We start from the raw sequence: 21,123 nt of genomic DNA, 5'->3' as shown, positions 1-21,123 counted from the left end.
AGGTTGGGCAATTGTTCAGGGTCTGGAAAAACATGCTAAGAAGAGGTGACTTGAATAGAGCTGTTTCTTAGACACACCTGATGAGGTAAGGAGAATATGTTTTAAGTTAGAGAGCATGGCGGCAGAAAAAGTGGTTAGAAATCCAATAAGGCACTTAAAGCAGAAAAGCTGATCCAGAAATAGGAGCAGGCACCCTCTATCCTGCTGCCTGAGTGAAACACGCAAGTCCAGGTTTGAGTTCTGGTGCCCTCACCAACAGCCCTGACCCTGTGTTCCAGGCTGTGGCAACACCTCAAGCACTTCCAGTCTGGTCGGGCTGCCAGTGCCCTCTAGCGGTAGCCCACTTGATGGCCAGAAAACACTAACCATCCAATTCCTCACCCATTTGTCAAGTACCCAACATGTTCCGCCTTCTGTGATAGCTTCTAGAGCCACAGAACCTTAAGGCATTGGTTTTTCACTTAAGAAGCCCACAGTTTAGGATGTGAGACACAGAGATAACATATCAGAATAACAGTGTGTGGTCAGAACGAAACAAAACAAAAAAGTACAATCAGAAATATGCATAAAACGGAGCTCATAAAGAAGAGGAGTGATGAAATTTTGAGTCTAGGGCTGTTGATGGTGATCTGTTATCTGTGCTGAAAGACGTGACTGGGATCTAAAAGAAAATAGGACTTCACAAGGCAATATGAGGTGACCTTTCCAAGAATGGAGATCAGCATGGGTTATTTGGAGAACAACAAATAACTCCATGTTCTTGGAGCATCAGATGGCAATAAAATTACAAAGATTTTGTAGTGGCCCTTTCTCAGGGATTTTCAGTGGTATCCAGTATTTCCCCAAATGTACCATTTGGCAAGCATTTATTAAGCAATGAGGCAATGTGATATGGAATTAAATATTGTCCTGACCCTCAAGGTACTTACAGTCCAGCATTAAGATGGATATTCAGACAGAGATATGAAGGGATACTTTCTATAAAATGCAAGTTACAAAAGAAGCAGTTGGCAGCAAAGGAAAAGAGATGTTTACATTGCAAGAAGCAGTTAAGGAAATCTTTCCAAAGTAGGGAGTACTTGAACACTGAAGAACAAGTGAGCAGCAGTTTGCAGATGGCAGTCAGGGGGAGGGCATGTCTGCAGTGTTTCTGTGATGGGTGATGCAGCACTGGCTGAATGTCTTCCTGACCCTCTGGTTACCTTTTACTTTCCTCCTGGCCCCCTTTTTCTTCCTGCCCCTCCTGTAATCAGTCCCCCAAGGTTCTGTGCTCAGCCCTCAGATCTTTGCTTTGTTCCCCTCAAGTGACTTCATTCACACCCATGGCTTCCACTTGGGAGCTTCAACCTTACTTAGTGGAGACCATATGTCACTGAGTGCAATCACTTTTTAGCCAGAAGTCAGCCTATTTCTAATGAAATGTGCTCTGAACTGAACGCACCATCTTAAATCTCTGAAATTCTCCTCACCCTTGCTTGGTTGTCCCACCCACCCCTTAATGGCCTAAATTTATAAATCAAGAACCTTGAAAAGAAACTTGCTTATTCCCTTTCTTTCCCTAATATGCAGTGTCTCTCCAAGTCCTGCAGCATTCATAAATCCTTTTCTTTCTGTGCCCACTATTACTGCCTTAAATTGGTCCCTCAGAATCTTTTGCATGGCTGATGGCAGTGGCCTCCTAATTTGTCTCTTTCTACTTCTAGCTCACCCTCTCAGTCCATCCTGCTTCATGATTGCTAAGGTGGTATTTATAACAAGCAAGCCTGATCTTGTATTGTGTGCCACCCCACCTCTTTACTTATCATGCGTCCATGTTTGTTACCACCTTCAGAATTAGGTCTCAGCTCCTTATGTTATCAGAGATGGTTCCTTGGTCTCATTGCAAGAAAGAATTCAAGAATGGACACAAAGAGTGGTTGAGCATAAAAAGTTTACTTGGAGTACAAGTTCAGAGAAAGACAAGAGTACACATCAGAGAGCTGGGGAATGGGCAGATCTAGAGGGAGTTGCACTGAGAAAACAATAGGAAGCCTTTTTTATATAAAGGGAGATGAATATCCACTAAGTGGGGTTAGGTTTCAAAGGGAACAGGTGGAGTATTTTGGAGTTTGGTTTTGCTCCACCCTCACATCAGGCAGAGGGATTTTTTAGTGTATTTGATTTCCTAGGAGCTGTCATGGTGCAGGGAGGCATGATTTTTACTATGATAATGAGTGTATCATGTATTTTGGGGTGAAGTTTGGTCAACTTCTCCTCCTTGCTGGATCCAGCCAGTTTTGGCCCATCTGTTGTCTGTACCACTCCCCTCATCCTACGAGAACAGCTTACACAGAAAGTGTAGAATGTAAGCAAGCATCCAGCCAAATGTAAACACTGGGTGAAGGGGTGAAGTCACCCTCCCCTTCCGTGTTCATGTCTATCTGCTTACTATAACACCTAGGGTGTGGACAAATCTCTTTTGCTAACCTCTCTAGCCTTATTTGTTATCCTCTGCTTTTAGGAAGTCTTCAGAATTTCCAAATGATTGTAGATTCCTCTAAATACCTTTCTGTTTCATGCTTTCCTGCCTTGAAGTGCTGACACATGGAATGCTCACCCCATCACTCTTCCTACGTGGCAAAATTCAATTTCTCCCTCAAAACTCAGTCCCATGTCACTTCCCTTCAGTAAGCCTTCCTTGACCCTCCCTTTCTGATGGATAACCACTTCTCTGGACTACTTCTGGACCATGTATGTGTATGTATTATTAAGTCATTTTGTGATGATCGGCTTACTTGTCTGTGTCTGTGTTCCAGACTGGAGTAGCAGTATAACAGAGTAATTAAGAAAACAGAACCAAATCCCAATGAGCTTATCACCGTGAACTGGGACAAGTTATTTTTCTCTTTGTCTTAACTAACTTCCTCATCTATAAAATAGTGATGGAAATAGTACCTGCTTCATGAATTTGTCAGGTTAATGTACATACAGTGCTTTGAGCAGTACCTGACATATAGAAAGGGTTATATAAGAATTTGTTCTGATTTTCAACTATGAGCATCTTGATGTTAATAAATTATGTCTTATTCACCTCCATTTCCCCAGAATCGAGCACAGTGTGTGACACAGAGTATGTGGAACAAATGTTTGCTGAAAAGAGGAATGACTGAATCCCTTTTCCTTGCTCCAATATCTAATAAATTCCTGAGTCCCACTGGTTTTCCTTTCTAATGTTCCCTGCATTTGGTTTTATTTATGTAGTGATTGTTACCACTCCTTCATTAACTCAACAAAAAGTTATTAATAATCAATAGCAACAACTCTAGTTGCTGAAAATACTGCTTTGAACAAGACAAATTCCCTCTGCTATGGACCTTACTTTCTAGCAGATGACACAGACACTAAATAATAGCACATTAATTATTTGATTGTAAGTGATATATGTATCACTTATATATTATATATATATATATATATATATTATATATATATATATATATAATATATATATATATATACACAAATACATATATATAATAGAAGGAATTTGATTTAGTCTTGAAGGTCAGGAAGTTTCCCTTAGAGAGTAAGTTCACCGATATATGAAAGAGTAGAAATAACTTCATAAAGTGGTAAAAGCAATGGTGGAGTGCATCCAGGCAGAAGGAACACCATGTGCAAAACCAAGTCAGTAAGAAATTTAACACACGTGTACTTTGGGTTCCTTGTGTCTGGGTCATAGCTACAAATGCTACCTGATTTCTGTACAGGATGACCCTCCACACAGCTCTAGTATTAAATTTTCTATCATGTTGATTCCCCGCTCAGAAAACTTCCATGATTCTCTATTGCCTACTGAATGACATACTAATTCCTTATTTTTCATGACCCAATGCAATATAGATTCCAGTAATAGTCCAGTTTTATCTCCCATAAATCATCTGCACCTCTACTCAACAAAAATCATCAAGAACTACTGGATATTCTCCACATGTTCCTTATTTTCTCTTTCCTACATTTAGTTAGGTGGTTATCACCAAAATAGAAACTTTTCTGCTCCCATCCATGCTTGTTCCATAAGACAATATTTACTTGTTCTATGTGTGGTGTGCTGTGATATTTTCTATCCAAGTCTATTCTATTTTATTTATTTTCAGTTTTAAACAAGCAAGTTGTAAACCACCAAAGTGGTTTCACAACCCACTAATGGATCTTGATCCACATTTGTAAACATTGCCCCAAATAGCCTTAAGGATTTTTCTAAGATATGTGATTCTTGAACAAGGTTGGTTTTGGTAGATTCTAAGTTTTCTCACAGCAGTAGGATCTTCTAACTCGGTTACACAAAGACATGGCAATGCATTTTAATCTGTAGATATCACACTCTGCTGTTTCCATCCTGGCAAAGTACTGCACTGAAGTTGCCAATTTGTATTGAGCTGTTCCAGATCACATATCGGGCAAAGATGAACATGGGGGAGTATTTGTTCCAGCTGTAACTGAAGGACAAAAGAAAAGAAACCAAAACCTCCATTAGCGAATAAATCTATGGTGATCAGATTCAACTGTATCTCATATTGTATAATAAGTGCACCTTAACAGATAGATTTGATTTATAAAGGGGAAGGCAGATACTTGAATCTTTTGTAATAACCAGTCCCCAAAGGATATGTTTTTCAGAATCATTTTTATATTTTGGCTTAATGTTCAGTGGAACTGTGGATAAAATGAGAGTTCCTGTGGCCAGGATTCTCACCTGGCCCTGGTTGACTAGCTCACTGCACACCTGTGGGCAATACATGGCTGTTGACTCTATATAAAGAGCTCTGCCCAGTGCTCTGGGCATGACATGGTGGCAAGGCTGCAAGGCTGCAGGAGAGCAGAGCAGAGGCTGGAGTGGTGGCAGGGGCGAGGACAGGCCCGGAGACAGCTGTGTGGGACGACTGTGCAGAGAGTCCCAGAGGATGGCTGTGCAGACAGAGGGTCCCAGAGGACGGCTGTGTGGACAGAGGGGCCCAGAGGATGGCTGTGCACACAGAGGCACCCAAAGGCAAGGGGAGAGACCAGCTTGCTGCATGCAGACTCACTCTGAGTGAATGGGATTCTAGTGATGGACCTGCCATCTGGAAATAAAGTTGGGTATGACCCTTTCACCCCAAGAACGTTTTGCTGTCAATTTCTTTGGTCCCATTGAATCCAGAGTGAACTAGTCTGGGACTGAAACCCATTGGCAAGACAGGAACATCTCAGTTTTTCAGTATTTCTTCCATTCTCAGTTTTGCAATGTCAACACCTGGATCAACTTGTCATCTTGTTAATGCTCTTCAAATCTTTATATCCAGTCCAAATTACATTCCTGTGTTTCATTCTTCTGTATCTCCTACTACCAACTGGATGTGGCTAGAACAGTGACCCACCCAGACCTCCCCAAACTCATCAACCCTAAATCACCTCCCTCTGTCCCACACCCCCATCTTACTTTGATTAGAGAATGGCACACTATTTCTCCACTTACGCCAGAAAACACCAGCAGTCAGGTTTTCCTCTTCAGCTAGCCTGCCACGAATTCCTCTTGATTGTAAATCCTTTATGCCTCTCACATCTGTCTACTTCTCTCCAACCTCCCTGCCTCTACCGATGGTCAAGCCTCCCAAATGGTCCTTCTGCCATCTCTATTAGCCCATTTAACAAAGTGGCCAATCTAGCATGTCATTCTCCAGCTGGAATCATTCAGTAAGTTACTGATTCCATTTAGGAAAGAGTCCAATAGAAAGTATCTAAAATTGTTTGCAAAGCCCATCCTGATCTATCCTTTGCTAACCTTACCCATCTCATTTTCATTCTCTTTTCCTTCTTTCTTCCTTCCTTCTATTTATCTGTTCATTCATGTTCTACTCTCCAATTATAAATAATTAATTGAAAGAAATTAATTTAAATAAATAATTTTTAAAATGTTCTTTATGCCTCAAACACTCCATTTTTTTTTTTTTTTTTTTTGTCTGGATCACTGTCCTTTTTACTGATTAGCTCTTACTCTTGCCTCAAGCCACATTTTAGATATCTCTGGAGGCTTCTAAGGCCAGGCTTTGGGATCCTCCCCTGCCCTCCCTTAGTGTAGCTCACCATTATGCTATTTTTAAATCACCTTTTCACTTCAGCCAAAAAATGTGAGTACAGGAATTATTCAACATCATATCTCTATTGCCTAGCACGTAAGAGGTATATGATTAATATTTCTAGAATGAGCAACATTATCTGATTTGCTCTCTGGCAAGTGGTAAGGGGACTTCCCCTATGGGAGGGCCCTACCATGTCAAGCTATGCTAATGATTTACTTCAAGAAAATCTTCATCTATTTTATGTGTCTTACTTCACAAACTCAAGAAGGAGTAAAAAGGAGTTATTTTTGGCTCCTTAAAATCCCAATATTTCAGGTAATCTCTTAGACAGCTAAATTTTACTTCTTGCCAGATTCACCCCAACCAGTATTTAGATCCTCAGAGCAGGGGGCTTTCACCAGTTTCACCGTTATTCTCATTCCTCTATTTCTCATTTAGTAAACACCAACTAAGTACCAGATGCTGGAAATACTAGAGATGGGTACAATGTCATCCCTACCTTCCAGACCCCATCTATTCAGGGCTGGGAGGAAGGAATGACACAGGCATGTGAGCTGTTATGATATAGATGACCTCCAAGCTCATGCAAACTTGAACTTAGCCAAAGAATTACAAAGGGGCATAAAAAATATTAAGACATGAGAAAACTTTTTCTTTACTTGTGAGTACAAACCAAATAAGCTTTATGAGTGATAAATATTCTGTGGGAAGAACATACAGCAAACAGCAGAGACCACAGAAGGGAAGATTTTGCTTCTGGCACTGGAAAATTTTCATTGCACTAGTTCACATTTAGTCAGTGCTGCTATTTGGGTTAGTTACCCTTTTACTGAATTCTATTCATGACTGAAAAGCAAATAGTCTGGCAAAGTCTAGACAGTTCTGCAAAGGCAAATATAGCCAAAGTGATGAGAGTTTGTGGTTAGTCACAGGTGGTCAACACTTAGAGTTTGTCACAATTATTAAAGTTGTCAGGCTGCTAATGCTAAAGGAGAAAACGAGAATCTAAAAGATTTTAACTTCAGTAAAATTTGAAATGAGCAAGACAGACTTATCTGACTAGAATGATTCTGCAATTTTCACAAAGCAAGAACTTTTAAAAATACATCTCTGAGGCTCTTGCAGAAAGATGCAGAGCTTTGCTGAATTTTTTACTATTCCCTTTGTACCTATTCCCTTACTACCTTAAACCTTTGCTGTTTTTTCTGATTGCGGTTACCTCCAGCCTCCCAGGTGCCTGTTAAACACAAGTATCAGCTCTTCTGTGAAGCACAATAGGATCAATGGATATCTCTCAGGCTGAATTAATCCCTCCCCACTCTAAATGCCCACAGTATTTTGTAATTTGCCTTTCAATTGTACTTTCTATGTTTTATTATCCTTACTGGTGGATGTATGTCTGTTCCCTTACAGACTGCAGCTACTCATTAATTCTGCATTCACAGGGGCCCAACAGTGTCTGGTACACACTAAAACTTCCATATAAATAGGTTTAATGGTTGAATAATTCCATTTTTTCCTCCACTTCTTCTGTGTAGTACCAACTTAATGATCTCAAGTTTTGGCTAACTTTGTGATGTTCATTATTAAGAGGTTCTGATAATAATTAAAATAAAAATCATTTTTAGTTAGTCACAAAATTAACTTGGAAAAAAACAAGGGGTTGTAGTTTTATGGCACATATCTGTTACTAAGAGATTATGTGATTTGGGGTGATCCGTTTACCTGCCTAGGCTTTAGTTTTCTCATCCAGAAAATGAGGACGTTACTAAATGAGCCCTATATTCCCCATTTTCTCTCTATCAACCAATATCCTTTCCTGCCTCCACACAGAATTAATGTTCTGGATCACACAGTTGTGTTTTTCATTAACAGTTTTTATTGATCTTGTTTACTGTTACTTTGCTTTTCTTTCCCTTAAAAACACATAATCAAAAGTTCTTGATGGCTTACTATGATGTCTTTAGAGTTCTGAAAGTCACAGATATAGTTTCAGTCCTTGACTCTGCCACTTACAAAGCTAGCTTTATAATCCTGGCAACATTGACATGCCTAAGTCGCAGGTTCTTCATGTGTGAAATTAGAATTACAACAATAATACTGCTTTCATTTCATTGTTTCATAGAGTTATAGGTAATCTGCTGTATTTCTTATGACTGCAGTTGCAGGCTATATAGGAAACACATACATGTTAACTGATGAATTAATCACTAGCCTCTATATTCCCCCATTAAGGAAAAATTTTTATCTGTTTCTTGCCAACTGCCAAATATTATAAATATCTGGTAATAGAATGCAAATACAATGCCAAACTACATTGCAGGTACAGTGCCAAGAACACTGCAAATCTTGCAACAAATGCAAAGCTTCATGAAATTAATTAAAGCCAATTTTTAAACACACAGGTAAAGACACTGACAAATAAATTGAAGAAAAAAAAAGTAACAAAAATATAGCAGACTAGACATCTTAAATATACTGAATTGAATATGGGAATAAATAGATTAATCCCTCTAGTATTTATCACCAAAAGGGACCATATGCATGATCATGCTGCAAGAAATTTTAAAAGAAGGTTATTTTGTATTGTGATGCATTTCTTAAAAAAAAATGCTCAAAATTAATTTCTTCTTTGCCTTTTTTAAGAAGTAATTGATGGGAGCAATGAGCAAGAGGATGAAATTCAGCAAGAGAATAGGAGCATCTAACCCAGTGGGCATGGTGGGGCAGGCCAGGGACAGTGAGAGGCTGCAGACAGCCTTTGCTTTGGTTTCGGTTTTGCCTCAGGCCAAGTCTGGTGGGTGTCCTTACTGGCAGTGTGACAAAGCAGTGGAAAAAAACACAGACGGATCATCTGACTATATATGCTTGACATCTAGCAATTTATTAAAGTTTCAACTTAAGCAACTCTATTCAAATTTGAAAAACAAGCCAGTAATTTCAAAACTACTACTACAGAGAACAGGCTTTTGAGTATAATACAATTTTAGAAAATCTGTCTTGGAAAAAGTGATTATTTTAAGGCTTTTCAGTTTACATCTCAATTATAATTGCTGGCATGTTAAAGAAATAAAGTTTAAGAGTGATGCATTTATTTCACCTTTGTTCCCTTTTTCTATATAGTTTCTGGAAATAATGCCAAAGAACAATGAAATGAGTAAAAACCATGCCATACCCCAAAAAAAGAAGAACGTATAATTTGTACAAAAGCCTAAACTCAGTAGGCCATTGCTTCTGTCACCCTATTTGTCAATTGAGCTGTTAGTTATAAAGAGATTCAGTGAACTTTCCAAGGTCACAGAGTTCAAAGTCTACTGAGAAAACACAACTGTTCTCGCATCATTAATTGTTTTTTGATGACTTCCTTTAATCTATGCATATCTTAGTAAAAATATAAAATTTTATTTAATAGAGCAATAAGGAGAATACATCAACTGAAATCATCACCAATAAACTGGATTGAATTTATGTGTTGTAAGTGACCATTTGCTTCTACTTACAACAGCTCTAGGCATGGATTATTTGTGAAAAGTTTTTCATTTGGGTAATATAAATTACAAAATGAAACGAAGACTATAGAATATGTACATATTTTAGGTTATATAAAGTTGCCTTAGAACAAATATTTTCTATTAGCAGAAGTCTGAAAATAAATAACCTACACAGAAATTTTAGAATTGAAACTGTTGGCTTCATAAAGAGATTTTGACTTATCTCTTTTCTTTCTTTTTGAATTAGAAGAACTAACACTGTCAACTTTCAAGCAAGGCAGCAGGAAAAGCAATATTTCACACCCATTCTTGAAAGGATTTTTTATAATTTACTAAAGTTGTTTCAGAATACAGAGTTAAAAAAGGACTCTTTAATGTTTCAGCTGGATTTCAGAACCAAAAGTCTCCCTTTAGAAGGTGATGCATTTGTTCATTAAAATTGTAAAGCTGGAAGGGATCTTTCTAGGAGAGTTGCCTAATGCCTATCTAAGCTACATAATAACAGCAATAAAACAAATTTTGTGTTCTTTTTTTATTTTACACATTCATATTAGGGTTAGCTGATGTAAGAAGCAATTTTAAAGTCCATACACCTAAATGGCCTCTTGAAAGAAAGCTATTCCCAGAGAATTACCAGGAAAAAGAAACATTACGAGCTATGAATTCTCAATATATTTTCATATTTTGACAATAGGCATCTACTGAGTCATTCACTGCGCTATTACAGAGAGGACAGTGCATTAAAAAAGGCCCATATTGTCCTTCAACACCACATGAATCTCAAATCCACTGAGTCTCTCTCCTTTTCAGTATCCCTCCTACTGACGTCTTTACTTCTCTCCTTGCCTCACTACGATTCCATGGTTAATCATTACAATCACCTCCTTGTATATACCCTTAACTTCTTTTCTTTGCCTAGTTTTGTTTCATGTTTGGCAGAACTAGAGGGGTTACAGATTACACAGGTGTACGCATTTGTCAAAAACATCAGATGGTACACTTAAGAGTTATGTAATTCATTGCACATAATTTTACCATTAACAAATGTTAAACAAATATTGAACTTTAGTTAATAGATTTGCTTTTTTACAATGATATGAGTTAGCAATTTTAAAACTTGTTTAAACAAATGAGTAAATATACTGAAGGTAATGGGGATAGTATTTTAAGGGGAAATATGGAAAGAAGGAACACTGGTATTGGATTGAAATGGAAAGTATCAATACAAACTCATAAGTTTTAATATCTACCTTTATTGCTAGATACATACAGAAGTGATTATAGATGTAGGTGTATATGCATATGTGTGTAAAATGCATGTACATATACTACATCTATTCACTAAGATTGTCTAAAAGTTGTAACACATTAGCTATGAGCACACCTAATGCCTAGATCTTGATTCTTTTTATATTTTGCACTAAATGGAACCTAGACTTTTTAAAAATAATTATTCGTTTGATTTTTATACTTGATTTATATGTGAATCCCACATTTCTCCCTTATTTTTTTTTTTTATAAAATGCTGAAGTGGTAGGTAGATGCAAGATAAAGGTAGAAAATGGAATTTAGTGCTGTAAGAGGGCAAATGTAGTCTATAGGAACAGGTCTGTGCCTATAGACTAAGTATTAATCCAAGCTAGAAAAGGCAAAAAAACATCCACAGATGCAGATTTCTCTCAGAACGGGGGGGTGAGGTTCTAAGCCTCACCTCTGTTTATCCCCAATTTCTCACCTGATGGCCCCCCTGCGACTGTGCCTGTCTTAGGTTGTTCCTCCCTTGAGGAATCTTACCCGTCTCTGGCTAACCAGCCGTCTTCAGGGGCCATATAGGGAAATGTAAAGACTTTAAAAGGAAAAAGGATTCCAGGGCTGTATCAGAGGGGTTCTATCCGGAATACATGAGGATGGCTACAACTCAATGACAACGAAAAATCAACCCAATTAAAAGGTGGACAAAAGACTTGAATAGACATTTCTCCAATAATAATATATAAACGGCCAAAAAAGCATATTTAAAAAATGCTCAACATCACTAATCCTTAAAACCATGAAAATCAAAAGTACAGTGAAATGTCATCTCACTCCCATTAAGAAGGCCACTGTCACAGAAGTGGAAGACAACAAGTGTTGATGAGAATGTGGAAATACTGGAAATCTAATACACTATTGCTGGGAACATAAAATGGTGCAGCAACTATGGAAAACAGTAGAGGTTCCTCAAGAAGTTAAAAATACAATTACCAATAATCCTGCAATTCCACTTCTGTGTCAATATCCAAAAGAATTGAAAGCAGCATCTCAAAGAGATTTTTGCACCTCCATGTTTGTTGAAGCAGTATTCACAATAGCCAAGAAGTGAAAGTAACCCAAATGTCCATCAACCAATGAATATATAAAGAAAATGTGGTAAATGCATACACTCTGGACTACTATTCAGTGTTTTAAAAAGAAGGAGATCCTGTCACATGCTACAATATGGATAAACCTTGAGGATATTATGCTAAATGAAATAAGCCAGTCATAAAAAGTCAAATAATTTATGGTTCCACTGATATGAGGGATCTATAGTAGTAATATTCATAGAAACAGAAAGTTGACTTGTGGTTGCCAGGAGCTAGGAGAAGAGGGAAATGAGAAGTTGAGAAGTTGTTCAAAGGGCATAAGGTTTTGCAAGATGAAAAATTTCTAGAGTTCTGTTGCATAACAATATGAATATAGTTAACACTACTGAATTGTTCACTTAAATGGCTAAGATGGCACATTTTACATTATATGGTTTTACCACAATTTGAAAATAAATAAAAACAGGTTATGCAAATGTGACAAAATTTTGGTAATTATTTTTATCTTGGTGATCTTGTACTAATATTTTTAATTTTCTGTCTATACCAACAATTTAGTATTTTTTTAAGAAAAATTTGAAATAAATATTAACTTACTAATATAAAATTAATAAATTTAGTTATGAATAAAAGCGGAGTATTAATGTCTGTTCACTTCGGATTGAGAGAATTGGGTGCTTTTGTATGTTTGGAATATTTCCTAATTGAGAAAAAGTAATGGCTATAAAAAACTGGCAACACTGACCAAAGTTTATTCAGTTTGAGTCTATGCATCCCAATTCCAAACTCATAGAGAGAAGGAATCGTACATGAGTCCAGTCGATTGTGACCAGTGAAAATCACATAGTTCAAAAAGGGCTGCTTGGGGAAGGTGGGGTCAGTTCCCAGAGAGGTGAGTTGGGCTTTGTAGAAACTCTGAAAATATTCACTATAGATGAGGAAAGCAGGAAGGATTTTCACTGTAGATAAGGAAATCAGACACAGATGTGTAGTAACACCTAGATGTATTTGACTAGCACAATTTAATACCATTAGTTGTGCTACTACTAGTTCCTGAGACTCCTATGCTAGCTCTGTTTCACTTTCCTGAAAGAGACAAAAAAAAGCTTACAGACTTCTAAGATATCTGCTGCTATGCCCTGATAGCTGAAGATAATAAATGATTTCACCACAAATATCAGATGGCATAATTTTGCTCCTACATAATTCAGTATGGCTCTTTAAAAGTTATGAACATTTTCTTAAAAAACCATTTAACATCATTATCACTCATAATAAAATTGGCAAAATTTCTTTGGTATCATCTCATACTTAGTCTAAAATCAAATATATGAACTGTGTCAAAAATTGTATGTTAATGTGATTATGTCTCTTAAATCCCTTTTGATTCAGTGAAATCCCTCCCCACCCCCTTTGCCCCAAAATATTCACCTGTAGAATTTGGATTTGTTGTCGTATAGTGTGATTCACATTCTGGATTTCTCTGTTTAGTTCCTGTTCTGTCATTTAACTTGTAAATGAAAGTTAACCTGTGACTTAATTGTATGAAACTTTGATTTTTGATGCCTGCAAGCTACTTTTTAAAATTAATTTGCAGATTATAGACTCTGGGACTTTTCCCAGTTTTACTGGTCATCCTCAGAAATGCCTTTCCATGTTTGTAGAGTATGTAGGCTCTTTCCTTATAAGTAGATATTTGTTGCCAAATATCCTGAGCCCTGGGTTTGTGGGGTATGTAGATTGTCCCATTCATTTCTCACCATCCCTGCCTCCCAACTTTGATTGTGTTCTTGTTCTACTGCTGTAGGTCATTTATCACTGGTGTTCAGAATCTGAAGTTTATGGGAATGTCTTGCCATCTGGTTTTATTTATATGTTGTCAACAGGTTTCTCATTTGCTGTCCTAATTGGTTTGTTTGTTTTTTAGGAGGAATTTTTGGGAGATTAAAAACCTATCTTGCTGCCAAGATCACATCACTGGAAGTTCTTCAACTTTCTTTTTGTTAAAGAAAGAAACTACCACAGAAACACCCCAACTCCCAACCCATTCCTTTTCACTTTCTCCTCTATGCCCACCGCAAAGATAACCCCTATCCAGAAGTTGGTGTATCCTGTTTCCATGCATGTTTGTGTACTTTTATGATATGTATATGCACCTATTAAATTTGTATCCTATTGTTTTGTGAGTTTAGAATATTTACATATATGTTTGCATATTATTGATTTGCTACTTGGTTTTCTTCACTCAAAATTATATTTCTTCAGATTCATCCATATTAAAACATGAAGTCCTAAGTCATTAATTTTAACCGTTATAGAGTATTCCATAGTTTGGAGAAAGCAAAATTTGTCAGTTCCTTGCTGAGGGAAAATTATTTCATTTTACCATGATAAGCAGTACAAAAAGAAAGAAAGAAAATCATCTGTGTACGTGTTTGCTTGTGCACATCTGCATGAGTTTCTCTAAGCCTAGGAGTGGAAGTGCTGGGTCAAAAGGACATGTATCTTCTGATGCTTCACATTTGAGCATCTCCCCCATGTGTATCTACACCAACATTTGTGATGTTTTAGTTTTTGACATCCCTGAAGGTATGAAATGGTATCTCATTGTTAATTTATTTTAAATTTTCCTGTTTGAAATGTGAGGTTGAGGATCCTTCCAAGTCTTGATGATTTGTTTTTCTTCTCTCTCTGGTCCATTTACAGAACTGACAGTTTTTCCTGGGTTGTATTATAAAATCATCAATTTCTTAATGATCTGTGAGGGTTTAAAAAATATGTTCTGGATAATAATCCTTCTTTGAATGTTTATTAAATATAATGGGTTCTCATAAGTCTTCCATGAATTCTCTCTTTCTCTCTGTTTCTTTCTACTTTTACCTCTATGTCAGTGACTCTCTCTTCTGGCAGCTTAGACTTTGTCCATGGAAATGCTTTGGCAAGTAGGCAGCTTACTAATCTTTCATTTTCCCAAATCTCTGCCTCTAATTTCCCCTCACCCCATAACCAGCATGCAAATTTCCTCATGGAACATCCTTTCTTTCCAAAGCACTGACACTCATGCAAACAGATATTAAGAACAGAAGTGTTTGGCCTTTATGGATAAGCTCTTTGTCAGATAATCATATTCTGTGCATCAGTTTAAGTTCAACTGATGTTTCTCCTTTTTCCAGCAGGACTCTTGATCATTTCCTCTTTCTAGACCTTTCTTATGCCATGTCTTTATCAGGATTTTGCAAGACTGGTGGGTGAATGCAGTAAATAAAATATTAGGTGTGCAATGGATGCTGTTATGGACGATAAGAAAAATGAAATTCTGATTATTCTATAAATATAGACCATTCATTGATATGAGAATTCCATGTTATTGCAAAATAAACCAGTTAAGATGATAACATCAATTGGTCCAAATTGGTAGATGTCATAAGGAGTTTCAAAAAAGGAAAAGTTTCTAGGGCATACCAGATCATATTTCCACATTGCCTCTACACACAAAACTGATACTAATCCATAAATACCTCTGGAAGATTCTATAAGTCTATGAGTATGAGGCAATGCTATTTTAAATATTGACACCTAGTTAATGCAACTTATAAACCTGAAATATATTTGTTAGAGTTTTTCTTTGTTTTGTTTTGTTTGCTTTTTTTCTTTTCTTTGGCTTTTGTTTTAGCCTAGAATAGAAAAATAAAGGCACACATAAATGAAATGCTTACAGTTATTTATTTGGATTCCAACTTAAACTTTCCATTATTTAAAATTTTATTTTTAAACATGGGCATCTGTTTAGTTTTATAAGCAGAAACTCCAATTTTACTTTCTTCTTACTGAAGTTCTTCAAATAGAAGTAATATTTTAACATTTAATAATAATAGACCAGAAAGGATGGTAAAGTACAAGTAAAAGTAGGTATTTTACGGCAAAGGACACCATCAACAGCACAAAAAGGCATCCTACAGTATGGGAGAATATATTTGTAAATGACATATCCGACAAAGGGTTAACATCCAAAATATATAAAGAACTTACACACCTCAACACCCAAAAAGCAAATAACTTGATTAACAAATGGGCAGAGGATGTGAAGAGACAGTTCTCCAAAGAAGAAATTCAGATGGCCAACAGACACATGAAAAGATGCTCCACATCACTAATCATCAGGGAAATGCAGATTTAAACCACAATGAGATATCACCTCACACCAGTAAGGATGGCCAGCATCAAAAAGACTAAGAACAACAAATGTTGGCGAGGATGCGGAGAAAGGGGAACCCTCCTACACTGCTGGTGGGAATGTAAGCTAGTTCAACCATTGTGTAAAGCAATATGGAGGTTCCTCAAAAAACTAAAAATAGAAATACCATTTGACCCCGGAATCCCACTCCTTGGAATATACCCAAAGAATACAACTTCTCAGATTCAAAAAGACATATGTACCCCTATGTTTATCTCAGCACTTTTTATAATAGCCAAGATATGGAAGCAACCTAAGTGTCCATCAGTAGATGAATGGATAAAGATGTGGTACATATATACAATGGAATACTATTCAGCCATAAGAAAGAGACAAATCCTACCATTTGCAACAACATGGGTGGAGCTGGAGGACATTATGCTCAGTGAAATAAGCTAGGCGGAGAAAGACAAATGCCAAATGATTTCCCTCATTTGTGGAGTATAACAATGAAGCAAAACTGAAGGAACAAAATGGCAGCAGACTCAGAGACTCCAAGAATGAACTAGTGGTTACCAAAGGGAAGGGGTGTGGGAGGGTGGGTGGGTAGGGAGGGAGAAGGGGTTTGAGGGGTATTATGTTTAGTACACATGGTGTGGGGGATCATGGGGAGAACAGTGTATCACAGAGAAGGGACATAGTGGATCTCTGGCAACTTGCTGCACTGATGGAAGGTGACTGCATTGGGGTATGGGTGGGGACTTGATAATATGGGTAAATGTAGTAATCACATTGTTTTTCATGTGAACCCTTCATAAGAGTGTATATCAATCGTACCTTAATAAAATAAAATAAAATAAAATTAGAAATAGATTAAACTTTCTAGTTGCTTGAAGGCAGTGTCCTCAAAAGTTATGTCACAAGATGGATGCTTCTACTGATTATAAAAATATTGGGTTGGAAAAACCAAGATAATTACATATGAAAAAGGGTCTTGTTACTTATCTCTCAATCTGGTTTTCCCCAACTCAGGCTATCTTGTCCAATAATTCCACTTCTTTAACTATTGGGAAGACCCCCAAACCCCACCCCTGACCCTGAAAAAGAAAACACCTCAAAAAAAAAACTAGCTATTTCATAATCTAGAATAAATTTTTCATATGCAAATGACATTTAGACAAAGAATAGAAGGGGACTTTGATGATATTAATAAATGTGGAAAAAAATAACTGGCTCAGAATAACATATCCAGTCAAACTTTGTATCCAATGTAATTTTTTTGCTAAAGGAGAATTATAATCTAAAAACAATATTTAGATTTGGAATGATTAATCAGGTTTGGAGAGAAAAATAGTAACATGGTATTTAAGACTGTTCAAAAATATGAGTGAGTTTATTTGAAAGATGATAAACATTCCTCAGAGTTCCCAGCTTCCCAGATATTTTAATGGAACAAATTATCTTGGAGAAAGGCTCAAAAACTCTTCTATTCATTAGTTTATACGTGCACTGTGGACCACTGGGGTGCTTTGGCAATGGCTAGACTCTTGTCTTAAAAAATGAGTGCCCTTAGATTAGTGTTTTGTGTGATGCACAATGCAAAGGCTAATAATTTTCTTTGAAAAAAATTCATTGTCATTACTTCTCACTCTATTAAGCCTATATCACACTCAAATTAACTGATGATTTTGTGCCTCATCTGTCTCAAAGGTTTTCTTTGTTTTAATGACAAATATTGATGTTAACTTCAGGTTGTACCTTTTACTACAAATCCTCACTCTGAGTTACAAAGTAATTGAAACCATCCCCACAAATGCCCAATATAATGGGGCAGGTAAGCTCCTTGCATCGTAACTTTTTCCAAAAGCTTTTATTTCCAAGCAAATTTGGTCTATTCTTACTTGCTATTAATGTAACAGATTATAATGAGCTTAATATCATTTATTTAACTAGTTAGTTCATAAGTCTTTGTATGGTCTTTGCATATGCTGGGCGATTATTTACTTATGATTTAAGTTTTGAGTTCTTCCTTAAGTTAAAAGAATTTAGAGATTTTGTTTTTATTCCCAAATATTCTGATAATTTTTCTCTTAGACAAACAAACAAACCTGGATTAACGAGATGATTGAAATTCATAACAAATGTCATTTTTTGTTTCTTATTATCATATTGCTTAGAATGAAGAAAGGTGGCAGTTTTTATATTTGTGTTGCTTCACACATACCAATTATCCCTGTGAAAATCCTATGACTTCTCAATGAAAAAAATAATTCCTCCCAAAAGGTTCCCAAAGGAGTGTGATCTGTGCTGTTGTAGCACACTCTAGGACATACAGCAGTGCCAAGAACAAGTGCTGGTACCTGCCAACAGGCGGGAGAGGCTGCAGGCTGGGGAGGGCCCAGATTCTGGAAGGTCTTGGGAGCTACAAGGTGTTGAGAAGAAAATAAGGTGGTCTTTGCTCTGCTCCAGCCCAGCCAAGACCACTCAATAAGTCAGCAAACACAGAAGAAATTGAAATCAGTAATACTTTTTTAGTTCCTCTATGTCCTGGTGTTAGCATGGATCCAGATTGCCAGGTTTTTGTGCTTACCATTCATGTGACAAGGATATGACCTCCCCCTGCTACTATATAGACAAAAATAATATATAAAATAAAAACAATAACAAGTTTTTCAGTATGTTACAATAATTCAACACATTTGTTCTTACAAAATGTTTAGGATAGTGCCTGCACAAAGTAAGCATTCCTTAAATATTTGCTGTTATTATTATATCATTGTTTTTGCTGTTATTAATATAAGGAGTGACATGCCAATGTGATGTTTTGTGGCAAAATTTAGCAAAGATTCTGCTGACCACCTAATAGCTCGGGTATTTCTCTGGAACAATAGCAAATGGGTTTTATTTTTCTCCCTGGGGGAAGAATCCTTCTATTAAACCTAATAATGGCTCATTAGAAGCCACAAATTTTTAAACAGTGCTTTTCAGATGCCCAGGACTTTCAGAGGGAAACTTGATATGTAGTAATCTTGAGGTGCCAAAATAGGAATATCTTCCTCTGAAGATGACTTTTATCTTCTACTTGGAGTCAGGATTGCTAATGACCTGTGACCCTTTAACCCACTTAGAGGACCTAGATTTAATATTGAAAGTCTCAGGTGCCGCTTCTGTGCTCTGCAACAGACTCCAGGCTTGATCCCTGCATGCCAGCACCATACGGGCTTTACCTGCAAGGTAACCCCAGGTAACTCACTTGCTTATTCATTATTAGAAGAATGGGTTTCAGCTCATTCTTCCTCTCACTTCTCTTCTTTTTCTTTTGCCATTGGATATTTTCTTACTACCATCTCAGCCAAGAATATGCTTAAAAGGTATGTTTGCAATACTTCAGCCACAATCTAGTTATACTGCAGTGGGAGATCTGCTCAGTGTTTCTAGTCCATCATATAGTGGAAGGTAGAAGTCAAAATTCCTTTTTTTTTTCTAATCAGATTGGATTTGTGTTTCTTTTGTTTGTAATACCCTGCTAAAACCACAAGAAGGCCTAATTTTTTCCAGGTGATGGGCTTTTCCACCTCCTTCCCACAGCAGTACAAGCTCATGGTAGGAAGTTAATTGTATGGGTCCAGGATCCTGTCTAGATCATGCTCCTCAAAAATTTGGTTTTCATTTCCTCTATTCTTTTTCTTCAATATGCTTACCCCTGCTTTCCCCTCTCTACCTCAACAACTTGGTCAGGGGATTCAACTTTAATCTTGTTGCATTACATTTTATACAGAAATTTTACATATTTTATCTGAAGCAAGATAGAGCATAACTGAGTAATTGAGTCTGCGTGTGCACAGCAAATTGTATCTTTAATTTTTTTCTTATTATTCAATGCAATAAGAAAGAAGATCAGGCACAGGTAACAAAAGAATTTACCAGGAAACAGACAACTTCCATCCTTAGGGAAAGAAAGATTACAAAGTTCAGACTAGTCAGAAGTGAAATTTTGTAGCATAAACATCCCCATTTTATGCGAAGACCCGCAATTGGGGTTAAAATGTAATATTATAGGCAGATTCCAACCTTTGGAATCAGAGGGGGCTGCTGGCAGAGGGTTTGTAATTGGGCGTCCCAGATGACTGCACCCCAGAATTCACCAGCAGTTACATGCTGGGAAGAGAAAGCAAGTGTTATCAGCTGACTGCTCAAGAATGTGACCTAAAGGGGACACAAATTGAGACACAGAGACTGGTCATATGACTCTGTCTGGAGGGTTGTTTAAAATACGTGTCCACAACCCTTTGATGTCTACGATCGGGAGCAAGTTCACCTTCTCTTCCTGCAAATAGGAAAAGGGGTTCTGGGAAATAGGCAAGTTAAAGAAAACCAAAGGCAGTCACCGTCACTTCTGGCTCTATTAGCTAATATGACACTACTCACTAGCCCTGGAGTTGAGTTTTAGTAATTCTTAGATATTTTTGGCTGCTTTGTTGAGAAATGGACCTCCAAAGCAGTAAACACTAGTGAAGCTGGGTAGTGCAGACAAAAGAACTCAGGATTTTTTGAAGGGTCAAATCTCAGCCCCATTACTTAGTAGCTTTGTAGCCTTGGTCTCATAACCTATCTTTGTGTTATTATTCCAATTTGTAAATAGTCATTATAATAATGACATCAGCAGAGTAAGGTAAACATGAAATAAGGAAATATAAGGTGCAAAAACACTAGGTGTTCAGTATTTATTGATTCCTTTTTCATCATGTTGTAGGTTAATTGCACCCAGCCCTTCTGCCCATAAAAATTGGGTTGAGCGCCAGAACACATTCACACCTCCACGTTGGGGATCAATCCACTCCAGCGGCACTACCATCCTTGTTGCTGCTCAGACGTAACAGACACCCCCCTGCCTCAGGGCAGGGAATCTGGCTGTTCCTTCTCCCTGACTGCTCTCCCGATGGTGCACACCAGCTGGTTCTTTCCCCTCCTTCAACTCTTTGCTCAGATGCCTCCTTCTCATTGCGGCTTATCCT

At 37.3% G+C, this 21,123-nt stretch overlaps 1 protein-coding gene across 3 annotated transcripts in view; it reads left to right on the top strand.

Annotated features, from left to right (window-relative positions):
• The window catches only part of PTGER3 (prostaglandin E receptor 3), a 169,673-nt gene extending 155,562 nt beyond the window's left edge, over positions 1 to 14,111 (top strand). For all 3 annotated transcript variants that reach the window (XM_036890141.2, XM_036890138.2, XM_036890137.2), the window contains one exon: positions 13,862 to 14,111. In XM_036890141.2, coding sequence (XP_036746036.2) covers positions 13,862 to 13,882 — 21 coding nt within the window. In that variant the 3' untranslated portion in view covers positions 13,883 to 14,111. The remainder of the gene's footprint in view (positions 1 to 13,861) is intronic.
• The last annotated feature ends 7,012 nt before the right edge of the window (positions 14,112 to 21,123 follow it).

Source organism: Manis pentadactyla, chromosome 4, assembly GCF_030020395.1.
Source record: "Manis pentadactyla isolate mManPen7 chromosome 4, mManPen7.hap1, whole genome shotgun sequence".
Lineage (NCBI taxonomy): Eukaryota > Metazoa > Chordata > Mammalia > Pholidota > Manidae > Manis > Manis pentadactyla.
The sequence above is the reverse complement of the archived record's forward strand: the minus strand, read 5'-3'. Positions and strand labels throughout refer to the sequence as shown.